The 26,371-nt window shown below is 36.6% G+C and overlaps 1 protein-coding gene across 1 annotated transcript in view; it reads right to left on the bottom strand.

The window, feature by feature from the left end:
- The window catches only part of LOC140928117 (uncharacterized), a 51,705-nt gene extending 26,488 nt beyond the window's left edge, over positions 1-25,217 (bottom strand). The window contains exons 1-2 of the mRNA XM_073377832.1: positions 25,087-25,217; positions 6,913-7,078 (exon numbers count right to left, since the gene is read on the bottom strand). Of these exons, the coding sequence (XP_073233933.1) occupies positions 6,913-7,069 (157 nt within the window). The 5' untranslated portion in view covers positions 7,070-7,078; positions 25,087-25,217. The remainder of the gene's footprint in view (positions 1-6,912; positions 7,079-25,086) is intronic.
- Positions 25,218-26,371: the final 1,154 nt, after the last annotated feature.

Below are 26,371 nucleotides of genomic sequence, written 5' to 3'. Positions count from 1 at the left end.
TTATCCCTTGGCATTCATTTACTGCGAGCAATAGCGAAGGAACAAATTATTTTTTTTCTCACGTTCGTTTTCTGTTTTGTTCAATTTTTTCCCCGCGAACAAATATCTGTTAGTACAGTTCCACCTCCGAGACCTGTATTAAAATTTCGCGACTTGGTAAGAAAATGGCATCACAACTCAGACGATAGCACTGACGTCATTTTTAGACTAATATTATCGGTTCTCTAGTTCAATTAATATCAAGTTGTGTAATTCGTCATCTGCTATGGCATTTATTTTTTGGTGCCCAGTTTCAAGGGCAGATGATCTGTTTTCACTATTAAAGTTTGGATTTGTTGGTGTACATCAGTATTCTTCTCTAAACACCTTATTGAGCTATCTCCAATATTGAGCATTACAATTGGACAGATTGTGAAAACTTAAGTCCGGGTAAATTTAAGACATGACTAAAATCATCATTATTTTTTATCTTGTACACTAATACTACTTTGCAATGAAGAATACGTATGTGAAAAAATATAATTCACTGCCCTTGAAAAACTATCAAAGAGGTCGCAAGAACAGAAATAAGTAGCCCAGCAAATATTTTTGTTTGATAATAACAACTTTTTGTAATGAAATGGTCACTGAAAACTATCCATGCAAGACATACTAAGGAACTTAAAAGAAACTAAACATTCACAAGTCTTACATTGAAACCAGACATTGCTATATATATATCTTACAGATAAAACATAAAACATTTTTATAACATACAAATTCAAAAGTATATTGCAAACAAGAAATTATACAGAATTATGCACAAATAAAATACAAATGGCCTGAAAAAGCTATTAAACCATTGAAAAACAAACTTTTTAGTGTGACCAGCAACCCTAGCACACTTGTATACTTCATGTCCAGTATGATTCAATTTCATTTTTGGTTAAACTTATTAACTACAGCCAGGCTTAATCAAACTTGATTCAAAAAATACTTTCTTGTTTCCTTGTCTACGATATATAATATTAAGAGAGAGGATATAATGCTAGAAATATTATACAGTAGTACAATCAAAAGATAAGGCACCTCCAGGAAATCGAGTTGGTCCCTACTATTCTTCAGTCATTTTCTTTTACTCTCTATAAGGGTGCTTTCCAGAAGTCAGAACTTGCCGGCCTGACCATGGTCAGACCAGACATTTTGGCAATGAAATAGGCTTTTTCCTAGAGGTTTTGCTGAAAAACCATCCCCTTTGTGCATAATATTAAGGATTTGACAGATCTGGATGCTTTTAATAGTTTTGATTAGAAATGAAATTCTCATTACGATGGGAATGGGCTGGCCGGTCCGTTCTGACAAATGGAAAGCTCTCTAAGAGTTACAGGATATTTCGTTAACCACCTCATCATTATGCAGTAAAGGAAATAAGCATTTATTTCTGGCACACCTGTCCATTAATACAGACATTTTGTGTCAGTCTCAATAGTTTCCACCTGAGAGCTGACTGTAGTTTGTGTAACACCACACTTAAGCCTCTGACGATAAAAATACAATGTTACACAGCAGTCTTAATTTATTCTACTTGCAATCAAATTAAGACCTCTTCATGTTCTTCTTCATATTCACGTTATTATGAACTCGTTTATCTTTCAGTGCGTGTTCTAGTAGTCTTTTCAGGCCGGGCACTCATTGTTGTCCTGCAAAAAATTGTTATAATAACAAATAAACACATTCTATGATTTAATTTTACAGTGGAATCTTTGTGGGGATTTGAAAGCAAATTTCTCCATAGGCTTCATTCTGTTTCTGTGCACTACAACCTTCAGATTTATACCGCAGTGAAGCAGAATTTGTTGTTGTTTATGTAAAGACTGTCACACGAGATCATTCGAATGCAATTTTCTAGCAGAACTTTAAAAATAGTCAGAACCTTCTTGGATCGCGGTTCCGTAACTAAAAAAATGATTTACCATCTTAGTGTATATAAAAAAAGAAAAATCGCTCAATTGGGCAACTGAAATCTTTTATTTTACTGACAAGCTAAACGCCAACGTACTAAACAAAAACCTTGCTAACGCCATTATGAAGTCGTCACCTAGAACCAAAAAAGCCTTAAAGGTTCATAAAAGTTCACTCTAAAAATTTGCATGCACAAACAAAATTTATAAAATCATTACATATTTTTTTTGTAGCCTTTTATTATCATTTGGTTTTGACTGGCAAGATAAAACGCGACCTTCAACCTGTAATATTCGATTCGCCATTTTGACACTATATAAACATAAAAGGCGAAAAAACACCTTAACTTATAAGACTAACTACAAAATATCACCTAAATATCTTCTGTATATCGCATAGAAATACGCTAATTATCAAATCTAATTATAGATTGCAGTGATCTAAAGATATAAAGCAATAAATCCGAACCTACCTCCAGCTCGTGTGCGCCATTTTTCTTGCCCTGACAGCCGATCGAGAGCGGAAAAGCCAACTAGTTCCAGTCCTACTCAGCTCCTACTCACAGCTGAACCAGAGAGCGCGTGTGAGCGTTTCAACCCCCTAGCTTCTTACGCCCTGCGTAATATTCTCCCGTGACCTTTCCGTGACCACTTACAAACTAAATAAGAGACGACGGAGGGCAATTCAGGGTCTCAGGGGAAATTTTGGCGGAGAACCACCAGCGCGCGAGAAGAATGAGGCGAGGAATAAGAAGCAATTCACATCTATCGATTTAATTTCTGGATTACGGACTAATGTTTGTCTCTAAGCTTTAATTTAGTCTTAAATATGATCTGATTTGTTGACTCCAAATCACTAGAACTGCTCTACGGGCGTTATTGTTTTTAAGTAGATAAATGTTGTTCTGGTAATCTACCCTCAGGGGGGGGGGGGGGGGGGGGAGGTGTCTCCAAGGAGATCTGCGGTACAGTCCGCTAGTCAGTATGACGTCACGTCTCGCGTCAGTGACTTTCAAAATGGCGAGCAAAGTGTTTTCGAAGAGACGGATAAAAATTTCGAATTTACCTTATTATAGGAAATTAACGCTCCATGAAATTAACACGAATCGTTAAAATTCGCGTTCATTTAAGTCGCGTTAATTTAGTTGAGTGTCAATTTCCGCGACGTTAATTAAGTGCAGCGTTAATTTCCGCGCTCTTAATTTCTAGTATTTAACCCCAATTTTGGAACCTGTCCAGACATTCTTGACACCTAAAAAACATTAACTACAACCTTTCTTTCTTTCCATTTACCCTCTATTTTTCATCTTTCACAAAAGCTAAGGCGAAGGTTTACAATATTTCGAGTTCATCTTCATCGTTGTCGCTTTTTTGCATCCAGTATTGAAATAGCCTATGTACAGACGTCCCCACTCCCTCAGGAAAAATCGGGAGAGGAGACGTCTGTGAATCGCCGACGATAATCGTGTTCTCGTTTCCCCGGAATGTTGGGGACAGCCTCTGATTGGTTGTAATGTTAATGCCATGACGCAAATAATTTCCGGTGTTGTGATTGGTGAATGAACCTCAGAATAGATTCCCCAGGGAAAAGCTCAGCCTTTGTGGACATTTGTTTACCGGTATTTGTATTTCGGCTCTCTCTAAAAGGCATGAGAAGTTAAGACCACCTATGTTTGCTGCACCGGCTGCGGATGCGTCTGTCTGTACCGGTCGGTATTGTAAATAAAAGAGAAGACATACAAAACCCAACGTTAACAGCCAAGGCAGGTCAAGCTTACCCCAAAAAGATGCTATTGATGAATTGATTATTAAATTTTGAAAAAATGAATCCGTTAGTCGTTCCCGTAACTAGTGTCAAATTTAAATCGGCATTCCTGTATGCGTAATGAGCAGTGAATATTTTAAGAGAACTTCTCTGCATTTGGTCAGAATGAAAATTTTTGAATGGATTAAATGTGTTAGAAGATATTTACATCAAATTCAGGGAAACTGGGCTGGTAGAAATTTCGTAACTAAATCGCGTGTGAATTCACGGCTCATTACGCATGCAAAAATGCACACAGAGATGAATCTGAAATCTACAACTACCAACGGTTCAACTTAATTTCGAATAATAAATACATTAATGGATCTTGGGAGGTACACTTCACCTGGCTTGACTGTAATCAGAGTTCTTATATCTGGATTTTTGGGTGGACACTGCGTGAAGATGTTCGGCTAGCCTGTGCACAGACGCCAGAGCTATTTTTCGACCTATCTGTGCCTTTTCAACTGTCAGCGAATGAACAAAAAAATAATTTATGCAAATGTATACCGGAACACGATTAACGACGGCGATTCACAGACGTCTCCTCTCCCGATTTTTCCTGAGGGAGTGGGGACGTCTGTACACAGGCTAGTGTTGAAATAAATTTGTTCCAGTTGTCACCACCGACTGTGTCTTAATCGCGTTAATTTCCTTTATTATGAAATCTACCTCCTCTTTCCCGTTAATTTTCTTTATTCGAAAGTCGTTTTCCATTAAATTCGCGTTAATTTCCAATACCTTAATTTCATGGAACGTTAATTTCGTATAATAAGGTACCACGAAAATACTGTTCCGATTTCTTGGATTTGGAGATTTTAAGGTAACTATTGTCGTAGAAAACTAGACTTCACTACTTTTTTGGAATGAAACGTCCAGTGGTGTAATGAATTTTAAAGATTCCTTTCTATCGTCGAGCAAATTTTACGGGCAATCATACCGACCCGTCACACTTTTGAGGGCCAGTGCACTGCAGGAGATTGAGGAATTTAGACACCGCAATAGGAGGTTCATCAAAGGATGTATTATACTTTACATTGTGCGTATTTTCAGCTCTTCAGAGCTAGTGGAACCCCATATCAATCCTTTCAAAGTTCGCTTAGCTGAAGCGTTGAAAGAGGAACGGGGGCAACCAACGTCAATTTTCGGAAAATATCTGTTAGGAAGACGATTTAAGATCTAGAATTTTCGGAACATTTGTTGTTAAATTTTTTTGTGCTTGCCTTCCTCTCCTAGGATTTTCGAAAATCTAAAAAATGGTATAATTGCCCATTTTTAACTGATTTTTACACCAGAAAGGTCACCTAGAATTTTCGGGAGCCTTTTCTTTGGGCTGAAAGTTTCGAAAAGGTAAGTTTTGATCCCTATAATTTTCGAATTACTAGACTTTCAGCTAGGAAATCCGAACAGATGAAAAATTTTAAGGGGATAAAAATTTGCCTATATATCTACCGGTTAAATACTAAAATACGTTCATCAATGTTATGTTTAAGTGGATTTGAACTATATTCTCGTTGGGTGCCCCTGGAGGAAGCTAAATGGAAGGTATTTGTGAGAGACTGTGAGCATTGAACCTTGTTGTTTTACCGCATTTTAATACTATACTGAGCATACACCTGTAATACTGTAATCCCGAAAACCAATAAAAGGTTTCGCTTAATTATTTTAAATTCCGCCAGTTGGTTACTGGTGGGTGTTGGGTGTTAATTAGTACAGTTTATGGTTTACTGTGTGTTATTTGTCATGATGTCAGCTGACATTGAAAAAAATTCAGCTGTTTCAAAGGAGGGACATGTCTTTTCTGGCCGTAAGCTTGGCCAGTATGCAGATCAAGAGCTCTTGAACTCCCTTTTGCAAAATAAAAGCTTAAAATATATATTGATCCAAGTGCATGATCAGCAGGGTCAGCAGTAAGAATAAAAAAACAACGTAACAGGCCAAAATGAAAAATAGTGTTAAAAATAAAGACCAAACAGAACCAGACAGAAGTCGCCGGGAGTCGAACCCGGTTTATCTGCACGTGCAAGCAACTCCTTGACCACTGCACCACAGTGACACACATGATTTGAAAAATTAATTTTGTTATATCACAACAATTTTCTCTGCCATAGCGCTGTTTGAGACTGTGGAGCTGTATTTATCATGAATTCAAATATACCTTTAAAGGAAAATTAGCGTAATACGCGCTATTAAATTAATTTCGCATTATTTCGGGTTCAACGGGCCGATCGATGTAGATGGAGAATTAGGAGATCAACAGAGGCCCACACTTGAAAGGATTGTTATGAAGCTAGGCCGGTTTAATTAGCAAAAGAATAGATGAAATATAAACATGTGTGGAACCTCCTATTCTGGAGACTAGACCTTGCCTATATTTTATAGAAAAAAAGGATTTAAGTTTTGATGACCTTGCCGGTCCCGTGAAAAAGATGGCCTTCCCGCAACGCGGCCCGTAAAAAAATTTTACAAAATTATACAATTACGGACACAAACTATCAAAACGGTTTACACAAGCAGATTATGGCAACACCAAAGCTCACACACATTCGATCAACTTAGCAAAATATAGGAATATTTGCTAGCTTCTTAGATTTTCCTTGACCTCGCTCGTCCTAACAACTGCCGTGTCCCTTGCTAATTTGCACAAGCGACGCGAGGTTCTTGCCCGTTACTACACCTGTATGTGACGTCCTACTGGCCGGCGGAGTGGGTCAAGAACTTAGGCGGAAAACAATAGAGTCACCTCTCCCCTCCCCCCCCCCCCCCACCCCCGTCTACCCTTCTTGACACTGTTAACAGCAAACAATGATTTGACGCGAGGATTGCCGGCTGACCAAATTTATAAGCGTTAACGTTCATAAAATTAAGGCTGGATATTTCACTTATCAGTTTTAAATATTTAAGCCCAGCTACCCATGCAAATGTACGGGTTTAACCACATGCTTCTCAATTCCAAAAAAATATATATGTGTAATTAGTCTCGCCATAAGCTTGAGCTACCTGTTTCTAAACCTACATGTACGTACATAAAGTAAGTTCAACCTTATTCCTCTTTGTATTTAAAAAGCCAAACCAAACTAACTATTGCTACTCTCACCATATTAAGCTTAATCTGCCTGTTTCCATACATATGTACAGAGGTTCAACCTTTATTTTTTAAACTCTTACCTTTGATAGTGGCGGTCATCTTATCAATAAAACGCTGAAGTTCATTTAGATCAGCATCTTTTAGTTGAACAGTTTGTCCTTCTTGACGAGGCCACCATCCCATTAGTTCACTAATAGTAAACGTATCCTTGGTAACCTTCATTGCAGTTTTAGGCATAATTTCAAACTGAAACGGAAAGGAAAGATAATGATATAATTCAAGTTATATCATATCAAGCTATAGCGGCAGTTTCTGTAAAATAACAACTAAACACAACTATTCACAGCCCATTTTACTGACATCTCACTTGCTACAGGACAAACAGTTATGCCCTCAGTTACAGCAAAATGTGTTCAATATGTTCCTCTCAAAATCATTTGTCAAGACCGTTGTTATATATTTATTTTATCTTTATTATTATTATTATTTCATCATTAACTTATTTCTTGTTCTACGATTGGTAAATTTTTGGTCTTCAACTTACTGTACGAACCAAAAAAACCGAAAAGATCTTTCCTTTCCTTTTAATTTTGTCGTTTTAAGTCCATTTTTTTTTACCCATAAGGTACCAAAATGTGGTTTAGTAGTAGTTCTTCAGTATTCAGTATTGCGTTTCGAGCCGTCTATTGTTACAGTTAAACAGTCGTCTATTGTTAATCAAATTGTCAGTTCTCCAGTCGTTCTCTCGTAGTTAGTTTGATCTCGTCAATAACTTTGAACAAACGCCACTGAATCGTAGCCAACAGTTACCAGCGCCATACAAACGACTTATTGACAAGATCAAGAAAAACTAACTACGAGAGAACGACCGGAGAACTGACAATTTGACTAACAACAGACGACTGTTTAACTGTGACAATAGACGGATCGAAACGCTCCAATTACTGATTACGAGTCTTCATAGCCAATAATATCACAGCTTAACTGACAGACGACCAATAACATCGCGAAGTAATTGACCAATCAGATGAATAACTAGAGTATAACACCATCAACTGACGTGATACAACTCACTTTTTCAACTCAACCTACTTTTGAAATGACTCCTGGGTTCAAACCTTTCAGAGTACTGAAATTACTCGCCATCCTTGTTTGCCCCATAATTTGTGTCCCGCCGCTTTATACCGATTTCTCTGCACTACTTTTCCCAGCTCTGGTTCAGAATATCACATTTTTTTCCTTTTGGGGGTTGGCAAGTCTGTCAAAGACCACTAAACGCCCTACACAGTGTGTCCTTTTGCACTAGTATGGCACATCTTGTCAAAGAGACAGTTTAATAGAGGTAAAGACAATAACAAATTACTCATTGGGACCTCGAAACAGGTGACCACGGCTTCTAAATAGAGGTAACTGCTAAATACAGATTAGGTTTTACAATAATTAAGGGAAGCTATGTTATATTTCCAGGACTTTGGTGGCCGCTTATAGAGGTCCGCTTAATACAGGTTTGACAGGTTTGACTATAGAGGCAGTTACAGTAAACACTCGCTAATAGAACCTGTGGATAATTTTTTAAGAACCTCCTGGCAGAAATTTAATCGCCACTCTATAATACCCAAAAATCCAAACAATACAAGAACCTGTTTAGCCAAGCAATAGCAAGCAGGTTCTTATAAGTGGGTTACAGTTAAATTATGATAAACAATTTAATAAAGGAGTGTAACTTTGAGTTGTAAATTGTAGTACAAGAAAAACATACTGTACTAGACTATATTCGGTAATCAGTTTTGTTAGGGTCATAATAACACAATTGTGAATAAATAACAAGCTTATTTACTTCTCTGGTAATCGACAATTTTTACTACCTTAATAAAAATTAAGAACCTAATTTAGAACCTACTTAGCCAAAATTACCAATAAGTAGCTCAAATTACAAGAGCCTATTTATTTTGCCAGACTTCAAAAAAGAAGGTTCTTATTAGCGGCCTGCTGTGGGTGTTTACCGTAACGTAAAATAACAGCTGAATACAACTACATCTACACCCCATTTAACCGAGATCTCACTCGTACCATATAAACAGTTGCGCCATAAGTTACAGCAAAATTTGTTCAAAATGTTCAGCTCAAAATCATTTGTCATGACAGTAGCGCCTTGCTGCTCTCAAAAACCTCTAATTCATTTGGATTCTTATATCAGGGTGTCCAGCGGCAGGGTTGCTCAAAAAAATAGGAAAAAAGGAAACTCTGGATTGAGAAAATAGGAAAAATAGGAAACTTTGTATTAAAAAATAGGAGAAAAATAGGAAAATCAATAGTAATTTTGTCGACAAAGATAGACTCCCTGCACCCCATCAGGGTTATAATAAAGGCTACGAGTCCTCACCTTCTGCGTCCGCAGGATTTAGATCAACTTTCGCAAGTAAAAAGGGGTGAAAATGATCAGTAACGTTTAGTTTATTGGCTCAGTATGTGTGATCAGAACTGATGATATACTTGACAACAGGTCGAGCGTGGTTCTAAGCTTCGAATTAAAATAAAAAAAGTAAAATTTCTTAGGATAGAAATCTCTCACGATTGCGTTGTCATTGAAAGATATCGAACTGGAACTTAAAAGTCCTATAGAAAGCTTTCCTTCCATTAATCTGCAATCGGTTGCTGGTTGAGAATACGTTTGTTTGACTCAAAAGACCGCATAATTTTAAGTACGTAACTAGGCTTTCCGTGGTGTACGCAACATGACACTGATAGTGGTACCAGATTGTAAGAGTGTCAGCGGTAAGTTCTAAGAAGAACATAACACTCTGCTTAGCTATGACTGCAAGGCCAGTTTTGCAACCAAAATATTGGATCCTTCGTCAGTTGCTTAGGTATAGTTGTTAAAAAGGGCTCACCAAGGGAACTATTGCTATAAACTAAACTTTAGTCTGTTTTTCTTTTTTTGCTTGTAGCTTCCAGAATCAGCTAGTGATTGGATTTTTTAAACAACAAGCTGATTGGATGATTTATCTGCCTGTGTTGTGAGAGGACAACTTGATCTTGTTTTCAGTTTCAAAGATGAACATAAAAGCGAGCAAGAACATGTACATACTGAAATGCAGTTTCAGTAAGCTATGCAGAATATTATTCAATAGTCATGAGAACTATAACACGACATACATGAAGGGGCACTAGCAAATTATACAAAAAGCAACAATATAACAAAGTTGTTAACAGAACTCTAATAGGCAATAGAGGTCATGGAAATAACAAAATAATGTAACCATTACTTTAGCTAATATTAGAACATCAAAGTCAAAATACTACTAGCTTTATGGTAAATCTCACTCAAAAACACACAACTATAATTCCATTTTCGATTTTGTTACAAATTTTGGCTTCACCAGCTAAAAAATAGGAAAAATAGGAGGTTTTAGTTAAAAAATAGGAGAAAATAGGAATAGGCTCAAAAAATAGGAAAAAATAGGAAAAAATAGGAACTGGACACCCTGTTATATGTTGCAGCTCTTTTGTTTCGAGCTAGGTTCCATGTTACTTTGTTTTTTCATTGTTTTCCCAGCCAATCCCTATTAGGTTACAAGCACAGTATACACTAGACCATGTGGTCCCTTGCTTGTTCCCAGACCTTTGGATAGAGGGCAACGTGCACCACATCTCCCTTAATTCCCTACTATGAGCAAGCCAGGCAACATCTTCTCTCCCCCACTGTAGATGAAAGATTACAATTTGAACAAAGAAGGATAATAAGCGGTAAAAGACTAAATTAAGATGATAGATATTTTTATGCAAGAGACAAAAAAATCGTTATCGAACTGACTTAATAATACCTGAAGAATAAATTTATAATGTAGGGTAAATTTCACTTGACAATAGTGGCAATTGTCACATCATTTCAGGATTCATGCAATACTATTTGGTGTGAATCTTAACTTGTACAGTGTACAAGAAATGGAGCATAAAAAAGTCTTAGTTATCAAAGATTATCATAGTAATACCGATCAAGAAAGTCGACAGGCTCACGGTGCAAAGCACAGAAAGTTATTAAGTGAGCTGTGCAAACAAAAAATTAAACTTGAAGCAACAGATAAAACAAATACAATGAAACCTCTATTCAGGGGACGCCCTCGGGACCAAAGCAAGTGTCCCTTGAATAGAGGTTCCGCCTGATTAGAGGTTGGACTGGGGTTTGCTAATAATTAACCAACAAAGACAGCATAAAGAAATCATCATTAGAAACTTTAAGATAACACAATGGCGACGACAAAGAGAACGGCACTTGAAAAAAGCAATAGGTTGAATGAATAAGCAAAGCAACAACTCTGCACGTGCATCACGCTTTTTTGTACATTTTTTTGCTATCACTGCACGACTACGACAGGAAAATGCCAAATTTCACGTTTTATGGCATGGAGGACGTAAACAAGAGACGGCTAAACTTTCTTCCTCTTCCTGAACTTGACTCCGAATATGATTCTTAGGAATTCGGCTCAAAAAGACTTCGCTTGCAATTGACAAAGTAAATGAGTTGGAGTAATCTTGATAGAGATTGAAAGAATGGAAATTCACTTTTTAAGCGACGTTTTCGTGGCTGTCACCTTCATGGTTTCTTAAACTCCCTATTGTAATTTGAATTCATACAAGTGCATTTCATTGATTTATGTGATATAGTTCAGTTTGTGAAAGCTTCCATTTTTGATTAGTGTGCACTTAAAGATATCAGCCCTCTTTGTGGTCAGTGACTTTTTGAGTGATGAGGTGTTCCCTGAAATAATAGAGGTTAAAATAAACCCAGGTTTCCGGACCCAGAAAAAGTGTCCCTTTCCTCTGAATAGAGGTCACTCATCCCTTTAATTGAGGTAATAAATACAAAGATACTGTGCACATTTTCCGGGACCAAATTTTGTGTCCCCTGAATGGAGGTGTCCCAAAGAGAGGATGATCAATTACACTCTGTTTGCTCAATTAAACCAACATGGATGAGGTTGTTAGCATATATATACTGCATGGGGTGATGGCTCAACAAATTTTGATTCTTCTAAGTCCAATATACAATTTATTGAAACCTACTAATTTTTCTAAGTTGAATTAATATAAGTGCAACAGAGAGGAGAAGTGTGACATCACGTTTCCATGGTAGCAAAATTTTGGGATGACAACAATAGGGAGCTTAAGCAACGACGATGGCGACGGCAACGAGAACGGCAAAAAAGCTGAGGATTAGATAAGCAAAACAACAACTTTGCGCGTGATTACGTTTTTTTGTACATTTCTTAGCCATCGTTACACAATTGCGACATGAAACTTCCTAATTTGACGGGCCCACTTTATGGAGTAGGTGAACACAACACAAAAAGTTTCTTTTCCTTTTTGTAAACTTAGATACCATCCTTTCGGATTCAACCCCAGAAATCTAACCAATATTTGACAAATTAAATGAAATCTTTGCTACCATGGCAAAGAGACGTAACGACTTCTCCTCTCTATAACCACACTTGGGCCAGTGGCACTTTGAGAAATAAAGAGATCTTGTTTTTGATAGCCACCTGTCCTTGTGAACATGACTTGTGATTGGCTGATTGTCATTGTGTGCAGTGCTCTGGTTGAGTTCATTGCACTTTACAACAATACTATACTATAAATAAGCTACCCTGCACCGTAGACACTTTAGACACTTTAAACCTTCTTTGAACCAACTATATCTATACTATACACGTATGCGGGCCGGCTGCACCGCAGGCTATAAACAAGTCAGATGATATAAAAAGCAGGACTATATGTCAGCTCTGGTTCACCACTTCCCCTAGCTACTTACAATAAACGCACTAATAATTATGATCCAAGAAAGTCCTTTGCAATTTCTTCTGACTCTAAAACTTTTACATGAAACAACATGCTCTATAAGCATGTCTAAACAATGAAACTGCTTTATTTTGAAAAATAAACTTAAAGTCAAAGTATATTACATGTTATATCCAAAAAGATCTCACCTATCCTAGTACTAACCCCGCCTGACAGAGCTTAACTTCACTGAACAAACAGGGCAAGAGAACTGCGAGAATGTTATGAACCGAAACCAAAATTAAAGTACCCATAAATGATATAGCAAAAATAAAATAAGCCGGAAGCTTTGGGGACCTCAATAAATAATATTTCAGATCCCAATAACTAAAAGAGTTGATTTTCATACTGGTACTGTTTAATGAAATACTGACTTTACAGTATACACATGACCCACAATCATACCCAAATTTTGAAAAAAGAGAAATGACAAAGTCATACCCGCAGTGGCTTAGAAAGAGATAATAGCAAGCCAAGATAAGGACGTTTCTTGAACTACTTTTGAACTAGCAGTATAGTACATGCTGTTTCTTTTTGTAACTGCTACTTTAATTTCAACCTCAGAAACCCGAGGAAAGCTTGCACAGTATCAGCACCACAGGAAAAAAAAAAACATTCGAAAAATCTTACTTCCTGTGGACCAGCCTTTGGCAGATTTTAAGATCTGGAAAAACAACATGGAAAGGTAATTCAACGAAGAGCGGGAGCAAAAAATAAATTACTATAGAAAAAGGGATGAAAACACCATCATCACTTGTCATCGATCTACTGACAAGAATAAGCAACTGTTATTAGTGCAGGAAAATACACAAGAAGGCTGTCAGTCAAGTCCCTGACAACAGAAATTGTTAGTTCTTTCCCATTTACCTCCCAACCTAGATCTCTCCATCTGGTCCATCTCCACAAACCTGGGTTATTTTTTCTGTCTTCTCTGGGCTACTGGGTTAGTGGGGTTTAAATGGAATCTTTTGCATAATTTATTCCATTTTGATAATGGCATGCAATACATGTAAAACATGTACATTTTGTATTATTTGCTGTATGCTGGAATTGGTTTTTGGTCTCTACATAAATAATCAAAAATGGAGAAATTTCTCATGAGATCATCTTACCAGCAGCTGCCAGGGGTGGATCCAGAAAATTCAGAAAAGGGTGGCTGGGGCACTTGCCCACTTGCCGGCTATATAGAAACGTTTTATTGTCCTGAGAATTCTATAAAAATAATACAAATTAATTTCAGGGAAAAAAAGCCCCCCTTTGGCCCACCCCTAAATCTGCCCTTACTGTTGCTTAATGTCACAGCTCCTGAGAGGTGCCTGACTCAGGGTCAGATGAAAATTAAAACTCATTGGCTTTTGGGCAAACTGTTGCAGTACGGCATTCATGCTGGTCAACCAACCCCTTTTCTGAAGCATTTCAGATTACTCAGTTATCTTGGCAAATGCTGCTTACTCGCTGGACACCCCATGAGTTGCTTCACTTTAGCCCTGGGCTATCAGATAGCACTTTTGTTGCACCCCATGAATGGTGTGTCATCAAAATGGAGAGAGATTATATGTGGAAAAAATTTGTGAAAAATTGTGTTTTGATGAATTTGTATACTTTCAAAAACTACGAAATCTGTAGATTCAATAAAAATAAAAAATACACTGTATACCATTGGCCAACTTAAGTCACAAAAATTATTTTAAAACATCTATAAAACAAACTTGAATTTTAAAAATGTGTCTGCTACTCAGCTTTTGAAACATCATGTACAATAATTCTTTCTAACTTTCTAAACTTGTTGTAAATCTTTATACTATAAATTTTCAATTGATCTATTAAAATCTCATTCTAGAAAAAATCACATAAATTGACAACGCTATACCCTCCTAAATGCAAATTCCTGATCCCCTTTAAATGGCAAAAAAAGAAAAGAACAAAATATTTTTAGCAATCTGTTCAAGATGCAATAACGATTCAAGCTGAAAATAATAATATTTAGCCTCACTGAGTTTTCAAATAACAAAATATTCATGATTTTTTATGTCTTCATTCAATGATGAAAGTTTCATTTTTATTTGCACTCACACTGTATGTGTAAAAAGTACTCTTAACAAAACAGGAACATTTTCATAATAACCGGTAGTTTCACTCTATACAAATTTATACATTTTGGATTTTTCCATATGTCATGACACTGCACCCCTTCAGATCAAAATAGAGAGCTGTAGCAACAACAACTGCAACAGCAATAAAGACATCAACAAAGCAATACATTTTATACTACTCCTAGGCAAAACAAGAAGTCTGCACGTACAGCACACTTTTTTGACACCACTGCATAAAAGCCACATAAAATTCCCTCTGTCAGCGGACATTTTATGGGGGACATAAACACACTGGTCACAAATGGTCCTGGACTACTAAACTACAGTCGAACCTCTTGGTATGGACACCTCTATATTGAGGACAGTTTCCAACGTCCCAACAAAATTTTCCTATATTGTCTTTTTTAAAAAAAACCTCTATAATATGGACACCTCCCTAATACAGACACTTCACTCTGTCCCTTCAGTGTCCGTATTAGAGAGGTTCAACTGTAATGGGTTTGATTCCAAGAAATCAATTTCAGGCAACTTAACCTACTTTCTGACATCTAAAGCAACTGAGTTTGAAATAATATTGCCAAAAAAGTTTAAAAATGTGAATTACACTTCTTAATACTACATGTATACTACTTTTACCAACTTCAACTTCAACTTTCAACTTTATTTAAATTTGAAAATATAGCAAAAGATACATTGGGACTGGCCTGCAGTTAGCGAGGCTATTCGAGGCAGGCCAGGCTAGATAATTTACAACAAACTAGACAAATACAAAGAAATTAGGCGTTATATAAGTATATACATTTTACATTAAATAGATACGTTCTACTTAAATGCAAGGACAATAATCAAAGTGAAATTTTAAAAATAAAATGAAAATAAAGGACAAGAGAATTACTTTTTCATTTTGACGATGATCGTATCCACATCAATATAGGAGTCTTCAGTTTCAAGGAAATCGAGTAGCATTTCTTTTAGTGATCTTTTAAAAGCTTTTTTCGGTCTTTCTTTAAGAATTTGAGGTATCCCATTCCAAATTTTGACCCCAACACGCGAAAAAGCATTTCGTTTGACATTGAGTCGAGATTCTTTAGTATAAAAATGTTCAGAGGTTGAGGCACGTGTGTTGTAAGTATGAACACTAGAAATTCGAGAGAAGAGTTTCGAAATATTAACCGGAGCAGTATTTTTATTTACATCATACATAAGACTACAAACGGATTCATAATATAGAGACTGTAAAGGCAGAATTTTTGCATTGACAAAAAAAGGTATGGCGTGGTCGTTTGTTTCGGCAAAATATATTAAACGCAGTGCGCGTTTTTGAAGGACAAGAATTTGGTCGAGGAAAGTTTTACACGCGTTGCCCCAAGAGATAAGACCATAAGTTAGATAAGGTGTAATAAGTGACTGGTAAATATTTAAGAGGGTGCAAGTGGGAACAATATGTCTTAATCTCGCAATTAGCCCAATTGTTTTACTTATTTTATTTGCAACAGAGTGAATATGGGTCTTCCAAGATAGATTTTCATCAATTAACAGTCCAAGATATTTAATAAAGTTTTTGCGTTCAAGGGTAACCTTTTTATTGCTTTCATTGTCAAAAATATTGACCTGGGGATCATAGTTGAGTTTTTTTTGGTATGGACGAAAAATTACATAGTTTGACTTTTTAATATTCAGTGAAAGTTTGTTTGAAGTCAGCCAGTTATACAAGTTGTGTAATTCTGCATTTACTGTTAGTTCCAGTGTCTTTAAATCTTTATGAGCATAAAGAGCATTAGTGTCATCAGCAAAAAGGAAAAATTGGAGTTTGCTCGAACAATATTGGATGTCATTTATATAAAGCAAGAAGAGAAGTGGACCTAGGACAGAACCTTGGGGTACGCCGCAATTGATATTTAGTTTACTAGATATATGAGAGCCGATTTCAGTGCTTTGTGTGCGATTTGATAAATAAGAGGAAAACCATTGATTGACAATTCCACGGAAGCCATAATAATTTAGTTTATCAAGTAAAATAGTATGATTCACAGTGTCAAAGGCTTTTTTTAAGTCAATAAAAATACCACATGAAAAGAGTTTTTTGTCCATATTGGTTTGTATAGATTCTACCATATCAAGGATAGCATGTTGGGTTGAGTGAGCTTGACGAAAACCATATTGAGACGAATATAATAGGCTGTGCTTTTCAATAAAGTCTCTCATTCTGTCGTACATAATTTTTTCGAAGATTCTATTGAAATTTGATAATAATGAAATTGGCCTATAATTAGAAGTGTCGGTCTCGTCGTCAGCTTTGAAGATAGGTATAATTTTAGATATTTTAAGTTTTTGGGGGTAAGCCCCAAGAGAGACAGATCTATTGAGAATATCTGAAAGAACTGGAGATATGACTTTGCTTGAGTATTTAAGAAGTTGAGTAGGACAGGAGTATAAGCCATGCGATTTGCTGTTTGGTATAGATAAAATTTGAAATTGAATTTCGGATGGAGTTACAGGTCTGAAGAAAAACGAAACTTCTGGCGAACTGGAGTTTCTTAGGTAGTCTATGAAGGGACGCTCTGCCGGTGGTAGTTTCCTTGCTAAGATGTTGCCAACATTTGAAAAATGTTTATTTAAGATATTAGGTATACGCGAGGAATCATTAGTAAGTTTATTGTTGTTATCTGGGTCTTTTAATTTACTAACAGATTTACACTTTCTTTTGCAGCGATTTAATAATTCATTTATGCCTTGCCACGTTTTTTTCATATTACTTAAATTGTTATTAAAAAAGGCGCAGTAATAGTGTTTCTTACTCAGACGTATAAGACTGCAAATTTTATTTCGATAATATTTATACTTTTCCTGATCGCCAATTTGGTACAGTCTGTTTTTTTCTTTGATTGACTTTCTTATACCTTTTGTAATCCAAGGCTTAGAAAATTGTTTAATCCTACGTCGAGAAAGGGTTTTAATCGGTGCATGTTTATTTATAATTTTATTAAAATTTCTATAGAAAGTTGAAAATAGCTCGTCTACATTATTTGCGTGCGTTTTAATGATGCAACTCCAGTCGATCGTAGCAAGATCGCTGTTAAGATTATCGGGATTGAAATGCGAAAGATCGCGTTTTTTAATTTGCTTCCGTTTAATCTTATCTCTTGTTGATGTCAAAATACAAAACTGCGAAAAATGATCGCTGACATCAGTAATGAGATTACCGCTGATTGGCACCTGCTCAGGATTGTTTACAAAAATGTTATCGATTAAGCTTGCAGAATTTTTGTGAACACGTGTTGGTTTGTCAATAGTTGGAAGGAGATAACAACTTTGAAGAGCCAGTAAGAAGTCGCGACTGTAATTACAGGTTTCGATTTTTTGAAGACATAAATTAAAATCACCTAAGAGACATAAGTTCTTCCCTGTCGAAGTAAATTTGTCGATAGTCTCTTCCAAGTATTTAAGAAAGCTCTCTGGAGAATTATGTTGACGGTATAAGACTCCACAGATTACGTTTTTCTTCTTAACAAAAGAAATTTCTATCCACAATGCCTGAAAAGATTCGGTGGAAGTTTTTTCTAAAACTGAATAACTAAGTGTTTCATCGACAAAGAGGCCTACACCACTACATGCTAGAGGTGTTGGGACGTGTTCAAAAACGTAACCGGGTATGTTTGAAAGGCCTGTATTCTCATTAGAATTGGTGATTTTAGTTTCCGTGACACCAATTATATTGAAGTGAATACCTATTTCTTGTAAATAATGAGTCACTAGATTTTCGAGGTTACGATTAAGGCTTCTAATATTATTGTGAAAAATTGAGAGACTAGATTCAATTTGATCCTGCGTAAGATTATTAGTAAACTGCTTAAGACTGTGTGGAGAAAAATATCGGCTTCTAATACATTGGCTCATTAAAGCATCGTTATCAGTTTGGTTGGTATCAAAGGCCATATTCAAATTAAACAAATCCAGATCATATAAGCTATGGAGATTATCTAGATCTCGTTTAGTCGGGAGCTCACTATTAACTGAATTATTAAATTGGCCATGGGCAAGGGCTAAGTTACCTCTGAAATTAAAGTACGGTAAATCTTTTAACAGAGATTTATTTAACTTCTGTTGTTGCTTAGTACTGGTCTTTGTAGGCATTTCAATAGTCAAACTTGATTACTTCGTAATGACAGAATATAAAAAGTACTTGAGTACTTAGCTCTGTAGGTGATCGTTCACTCCAGCTTCTGAGGCCGTGCTAAATTTCTTGTTAAGCTCAGAAAGGTCGGCGAATTTGTAAATTGTGGATTCTTCAGACTTGCGAAGATACACAAAGCCATTTTTCGCTCAACAAAATTTGTACTTCTTGGCCTCTTTGACTTTCTTTGCTTCATGATATAAGGCTTGTAACCGTGGCGTTAAGTGATCATAGATATTAAGGTACTTGACATTGATATCAGCTGCAAATCTAAGTTCTTCAGCCTTGAGGCCACCAACTTTCTTCCTGGCCGCCATTACTTGGTCTTTAGCTAGCCTTCGTACAAACTTACAAACGATTGCATTGGGTCGATTTGACGGCTTCATAGACGGCACTCGGTGGGCCGTATCAATATCCTGGATCGACACTCCCTTTACTCCCAAGGCTGAAAATAACTGTAGGCATAGATTTGCAGTTTGCTCAGGGTGTTCACGTTCAGCAACCATCGGCATTCCGACTATCTTGATGTTGAATTGGTAGCTGTACAGTTCAAAAGCATCTAGCGATTTCTGGATGCGGTCGCAGGTCTCAGATATCTTATCGAGTCTTGCCCTAATTTCTTCAAGCTCTTTACTGGCACTTACTTTGAAAGCAATTAAATCATCATACTGGTCCGAAACAAACTCCACTGATTTGGTTTTGTCTGGTGACAACACTTCGACGCCATTACCGACATTTAGATTGCATTCTTCAGTTCGTTCACTTAACTCTTTCAAAACCTTTTCTAGCTTCACTTTAAGCTCCGCTACTTCGTCCTTGAGTTCTTTGTTTGCTTTTCTCAATTTTTGTTCACTATTTGTCATGATATTAGAGAGAGTTACCGCTCGCAACTCGCTCGACGTTACCGCACGTGGTCTATAGCAGAACTGTCCATTTAAAAAAACACAAAAACATTATTAAAAACAAGGATTATTTGTTGCCTAACTCACAACTTACAGTTGACTGTGATATGAGTAAACTGTAATGTGTAGTTCCAGAAAACATCCATAATACCCACCCCTATCTGGCCCCTGCCTATGGAGGGCACTTTTACTTTGGACCACCCACACCCCTATAATTTCCATTCCAGGGGGTGCTTTTCATACACCCCACGCGACAGAATTTTCTGTTATCTAACTTGGTTGAGACCCCCCTGAAGAGAATATATTTTCATCAAAAATGCTGTTGTACTATACTTTTATGCGGAAGATACATTTGTAATTGACCACTCCAAAAAATACCATAACATACTATAATGCTCTTTGTTTGTCACCCCAGACTTTTGCATATAAGCACTGTCTTCAGTTTCTCTTGGGGCTATTTTAATTTAACTCCCAAGAGAAACTGAAGACAATAGCTGAGTGCAAAAGTTTGGGGTGACAAACAAAGAGTATTATTTTATTTATTTATTTTATTTTATTTGCCACACAATAATTACAAAAAATATAGGAAAAGAAGAAAAAAAGAAGTGGCGAGGAGACCTAACAGAAACTATAGGAGCTTATGAGAGGTTAGGCCTCCTTGAACTATGAGCTAGAGCTGTTTCACATCAATTGAAGAAAAGAAGGCGAAAAGTCGAAGATGGAAAGATTTATGAACTGTTTTCATACTTACTCAATAATTTAATCTTCAGTTTTTGCTTAAAAGAGGAGAGGGATTGAGAGTTGATGACCTTGTTGTCAAGTGAATTAAAAAACTTAGGCCCTTGAAAAAAGGGCGAGAACTTCTTCATGTTTGTACGACAATACGGTAGACGGTAGGCCTGGGAATTCCTTGTATTGAAAGAGAGGAATTGATTGGTGTATGTCACTGACAACCAAGGAGGCATTACAAGACACATAGTAAACTGGACAAAACTGTTCTGGATTGACGTTTTATCATAAAAAAATAAAACAAGCCATAAGGACCCTTGACATTTTTGTCCTTTAAACAATATCAAATTCCACACATGGAATAATATTTTTATGCTGATCACACAAGCAGGAATTGCCTTACAGTATATCAAAACTTGGTAACAAAATCACCAAGGTACACAAAATCACATAATTTTTAAGAAAAACAAATCACAAGTGTTGTCATGTTAGAATGTTGTCCCCAAATAAATCTTGCAGCAAAGATAACTTGGATCGAGTCATTGACGTGCAGCAGTATAATCCTTTGATACATCAGCAGTTAAGAGAGTCAAAGATTCAAGCTGTCATACATATATAATAGAAGGGCCACAAGGCAAATCCACAGAGTTATTTCAAGCTGTTGAGCAACACAATGTGAGACTATGGCAAGCTCCTAGGAGAAGAGCCAAGAAATATGGTCCAGCAACTATTAGAGAGGCCCAGATAGCAGTGTCTGAAGTTCTTGGCCAGTTACGCTTTAACACAGCGGCATTTTGTGCTGGAACGGAGCGCGAGCAACAGGCTGCTATCTTCAAAACAGATGGAAGACCGATCTAGTGGCAAGAAGAGTTTTAAGGTGACGAAAAATTAAGTCTAAAGAAAGTGCCATATTTCAGTGGTCAAATAAGTTGTAAACTGTCCTTAAGTTTTCCTTGTGTTTTCCGATGAATGCTTTTCAAAACATCCACAAAAATGTCGCAATATTCTTAATATAACACAACCCTTCATTTTTTATTTGTTTTTTTCTTACAAATCACGTGATTTTGCATACTTTTGTGGTTTCGTTACCATGTTTGGATACGCTGTAAAATGCAAGTCCTCCTGGCATGATCAACATGAAAATATTTTCCCATTTGTGGAATTTGATAAACTTCAAAAGAGTTGTGTAGCAAATTATTCACAAAGATAAAAGAGCCCGAGTCCTGTCTTCGCCATCTTGTTCCACCGACTCGGTCACAGGCGCACGGCCGCTCCCTTCGCAACAAAGACAGACCATCCCTTATAAGTTGCAAAACTGAACACTTTAAACGAAGCTTTTTTTCCGGCCATGTGCCTTTATGCTCATGGCATGTAATTTAGGAACTTATGGGAATTCAATGTATAACTTGATATATATTTCTAGTTTCCAGTTTTTTTTCATCTAATTTATTGTATTATATCTCCTCATAATCGTAAGGCCCAGTCCATTATGAACACGATGTAATTAGTTTAAATTAATTTTTTTTATTAATATCTATATCTGTGTAAAATAATTTCGTAATTCACTTATTTCTAAGAGCAACGATTTTATTAATAAACCAGACTTATTACAAAAATATAATTGAGGTTCCTTGGCTTGTTTTATTCTTGAATAATATTTATAACATCAGTCCAGAACAGTTTTGTCCAGTGTACTATGAGAGCATCTATATGTGAAAGAACCAGTGAAAAATAAACAATTACTTTCTTTCAGTTAAAAACAAGTTAGAAGAAGGCTAATAGAAGTTCATGACCATAACAATATAGTGAATACCACAATTATATTGTGAAATATAAAGCAATGCGCTGGATGACCAGAATTATTCATGAGCTGATGACATTCATTTTAGATACATGCAGACTATTATCATACAGGTACAGTGTAAGCTGTGAAAAAAGCATTCAGCTATAACTGTTAATGTAAGATCATCAATAAAAACAATAATTCTTGTTTCAAAGTCCCTGGAAAAAAAGACCTTGAGAATCTGACCCCACCCCCTTGGAAATTGCCTCCTCTTGGACCCCCTTTGTATTGGAATTTCTGATGCCCTCCGTGGGGGGAAGAATAAACTGCATCCTGGTATGGAGGGTAACAGGTTCCATTATCTCATGAACCTATGCAGGTATACATGTAATAGCTCGTGGAGTCACTGCAAGTTTTTCCTTAAAATTTTTAAACAGTTTATTATTGTTAAAATATTATGTTCATGTACTTTCTGCTGACACTAAACATGAAAGCAGGGTGCAAAGAAAATCAGTTTTACAGGTTGCCATGCAGGCAAGCTGAAGGTAGAATTTACTAACCCATGTAGACGTCATATATTTCAACTAGCCCCAAAAGCTTTTTGACTAGCAGATCGAATTGATTTCACAGTTCCTCTCTTATTCGAGTTCCTCAAAAAACATCACTTACCCATCAGGCAAGTTAAAAACTGAATTCACTGGCCCGTTAGCAAAATCCACGAGCCCCGGGCTAGCTATCGGACACTACTTTCTTTGCATGCTGGCAAGGCATTTTAAAATAACCTCAGTGAATTGGTAATGATCAAATGTAAAAACAGCAGTACTGGTTTATTTATTAAAAGTTCTTACATGAATCAAGTAAACTCACTCACTTTAATTTCTCATATGAACCTATTGTTGTGGTGCATCAAGCTACCATGGTGGCCAATCATTTACATAAAACTGGTAAATGAGGTACAGTAACACCAGCAAATAAGAACCTACTTTTTTTGAAGTGATGCAAAATAGGTTCTTGTATTTTGGGGTACTTATAATGGCAATTTAGGCTACGTAGGTTCTTAATTAGGTTCTAAATTTTTATGTATGAAGGAGATAGATTGTTGATTTAAAATTAGAAAATTAAATTAACTTTTCAGTTATTCATAATAATAATTACATGTATTGTATTATGTCATATAACCCTAACAAAACTGATCACCAAATTTCTTATTAGTCTCGATTGCATACTCAGAATCTGCAAGCCATGTTTTGTTCCTTGTATTTTAGTCCACAAAAGTTAAGGGAAGACATGGTCCCTGCAGGGTTGAACGTAGCGGAGACCATGGAAACTGGGGATATAAAGAAATGCGGCCTGACTGGAGCCACAAATGTTTTGTGAAGAAAGCTTAGGAAAGGTTAATCCAAAAGATTTAGAGCTTTTCCGGAATTATAGGTTGATCCACGAATTCTATCGCTTGAAAGTGTTGATTACTTCGGAACAAGTGAATATCTCAGAGGTCGAGAAAAAGAAGAATGTTAATGATGAGCAAAACTTCGATCAATGGTGCAGATGGTGAGGCTAACCGATCGGCTGTTGTAAACTTTCATTTTATGCAAATGAGTCTTGTATTGAGTGTGCAGTTTATTTTTGGCGATCATAAAAATGACGTGTCATGCTCATCACATTTTTTTGCTCTCTGGCAATGTTGTAATTTCTCTCGAATCTAGGGCCTTGATTTTCGTGTATTAATATACAAGTGCACTCAAACAATTCAGAAACAAATTGTCAAATATGATATAAAAAGTAAATCTCCTGAAAAATACTCCATTGTTGATAAAGTAGGAAGTGAAAACTTTTTAGCCAGGAAATCCTGCTTCATGTAGATGTAATCCCAAGCCCTAGGATTTCACGGTAACGAAAGTTTCTGGTACCTGTTGTTACCTTGGTCTCAAAATAACAGAAGCAAAAAATAGTTTCCGAGTGCCATTTTCAGCCTTACAGATCCATTTACAGAAATTATTTTTCCACACAGACTACTTATTAAACTAGCAGGGCAATTCTTTAGTTACAACTCATATACAAAACTGAAATGTTTAGCACCTATATCAGTTCCATCTTGAATCATACATCACTTGTTTTAATAATGGCTTCCAGCTAGCAGTGCCAAGAAAAAAATATATATGACTTTGACTAAAATTAAAAACCTTTAGGGAACGGGTTCCCATGAATTTCATGGAACCAAAAAATTGTTACTGATGGTTTCCCATCACCTCTGAGCAACTCATAGTTACCCGCCTTTGTTAAATTGTTTATCGTAATTTATGCTTAACTTGGAATGATGATCTTCCTTGGCTAAACAGGCTCTTGTATTTTTGGGTATTAAAGTGGCAAACTTCTGCCGGGAAGTTCTTAATCCACAGGTTCTTATGTTTAATGAAGAACAAAGCATATAAAATAATAAACGGATACATTAAAGTGAGTAAATAACGACATAAATGAGCATAAATTTTTGAACAAAAAAAAGGTTCGGTATAATTTGTTAATTGAAATTGTTTGTATTATTTTAAAATTTAAAAAAAACCTTTTCACCCCCAGAGACCAGAGTCAATTATGGGCCCACAGAATTCAGTTCTTACTCTTGAGCCTCAGTACATGGTACCATTTGTTTTAAGTATTAGACGAAATGAAATTTGGACTTCTTTGTTATTTGTTAGTGCACTCTTGGAAGTGAAAGAGTAAAACATCAATAACTCACATACCAAAATGTAACCTCCCGGTGTCTTGCTGGCAGAAATGTAGGAAACGTTACTCCTCTCATGATACCAAAGTCGTAAACCTCCCGCCTCATCACCCTCACCGGGCCATGAGACGGTTCCATGTACAACACAAATCTGTATGTACCCCCACCGACTGAGCCGACTGAGCCAGTCGGCCATTTTGTTTATTGGAAGTGCACCTCGTCCCCAGGCTCTCATCCTACTGAAATAGCGGAGCTACACGCGCGGCGCGAAGGCTCCATAACAGGGCGGATAAAGGTTGGGCGATGAAACGAGCACGTCCGAGCAAAAAGGTGTGATGCAGTGGACTGGGACTCTGCTTAGAAATGTCACTTGTTTAAGCTTGTTTTTGACTTCGGTCAGGGCTTGCGATGTGGTTTCTCCATTAGACACTGCCGCTGTCACTGAATTATGGCAGCTTGATTTGGTTTCTTGCACTTCTTCCTCGTTCATTTGTGCTGGTACGCTGTCTTCGAGAGGCTAAAGTTGCTATTTTTTGCGGGAGGTTTAGTTGGAGTAGACAAACATCTCTTTCAAAGGGTTTCTCTTATTACTTCCATGACTCTACCACTGAATTATATTTTCGCTCTACTACTCGCCAATGTCGATGTTATTCCAAAACAAAAACAACTAAGTACTGTCTAAAACACGAAGGAAAATCTCATCCATGTCATCCATGGCAAAACTAAAAGACAGCAGATCGTGTTTCATAACTAGATGACGTGTATTTTAAAAATGCGTGCAGCTCGTGCTAGGTGAAATTATGCTAATTTCAATCACCATCATACTTCTTTTTTAATTTTGAAAAAAAAAAAACATCTCATACGTCTTTCTGTTTTTTCGAAACTTCAAAATTAGTTTCCCCTCAGTTTTTACTGTTTACCTTGTTTTGTTTTAGAGAGAAAAACGGAGAAAAAATCTTACAACTAACCTCAATAAATTTTGTTTACATGCAGTTGCCGGATTTGCGACGCATTGCGCGAATCGCCATGGCGCGTTGCACCCGAGAAGCAAAGTTTGAAGCAGTACAACGCCACTATATCAAAATATATCAATCTAATTTTTTGTTATGTTACATAAAATTTATCCCCCTTTAACATATGTAAAAATTGAGGTTAAGAAGTGTTAAGCTTTTGCAAACGAAACGGCGAAAGACGATTAGGTGATATTTAGTGGAAGGAGGAGGTATTCAACACTTTCAACTTAAACTCAAATTTTGGCATTATACGACCGACAAGTTTGACCTATAGGCATACACACACAAACA

This window comes from Porites lutea, chromosome 2 (assembly GCF_958299795.1).
Source record: "Porites lutea chromosome 2, jaPorLute2.1, whole genome shotgun sequence".
Lineage (NCBI taxonomy): Eukaryota > Metazoa > Cnidaria > Anthozoa > Scleractinia > Poritidae > Porites > Porites lutea.
The sequence above is the reverse complement of the archived record's forward strand: the minus strand, read 5'-3'. Positions and strand labels throughout refer to the sequence as shown.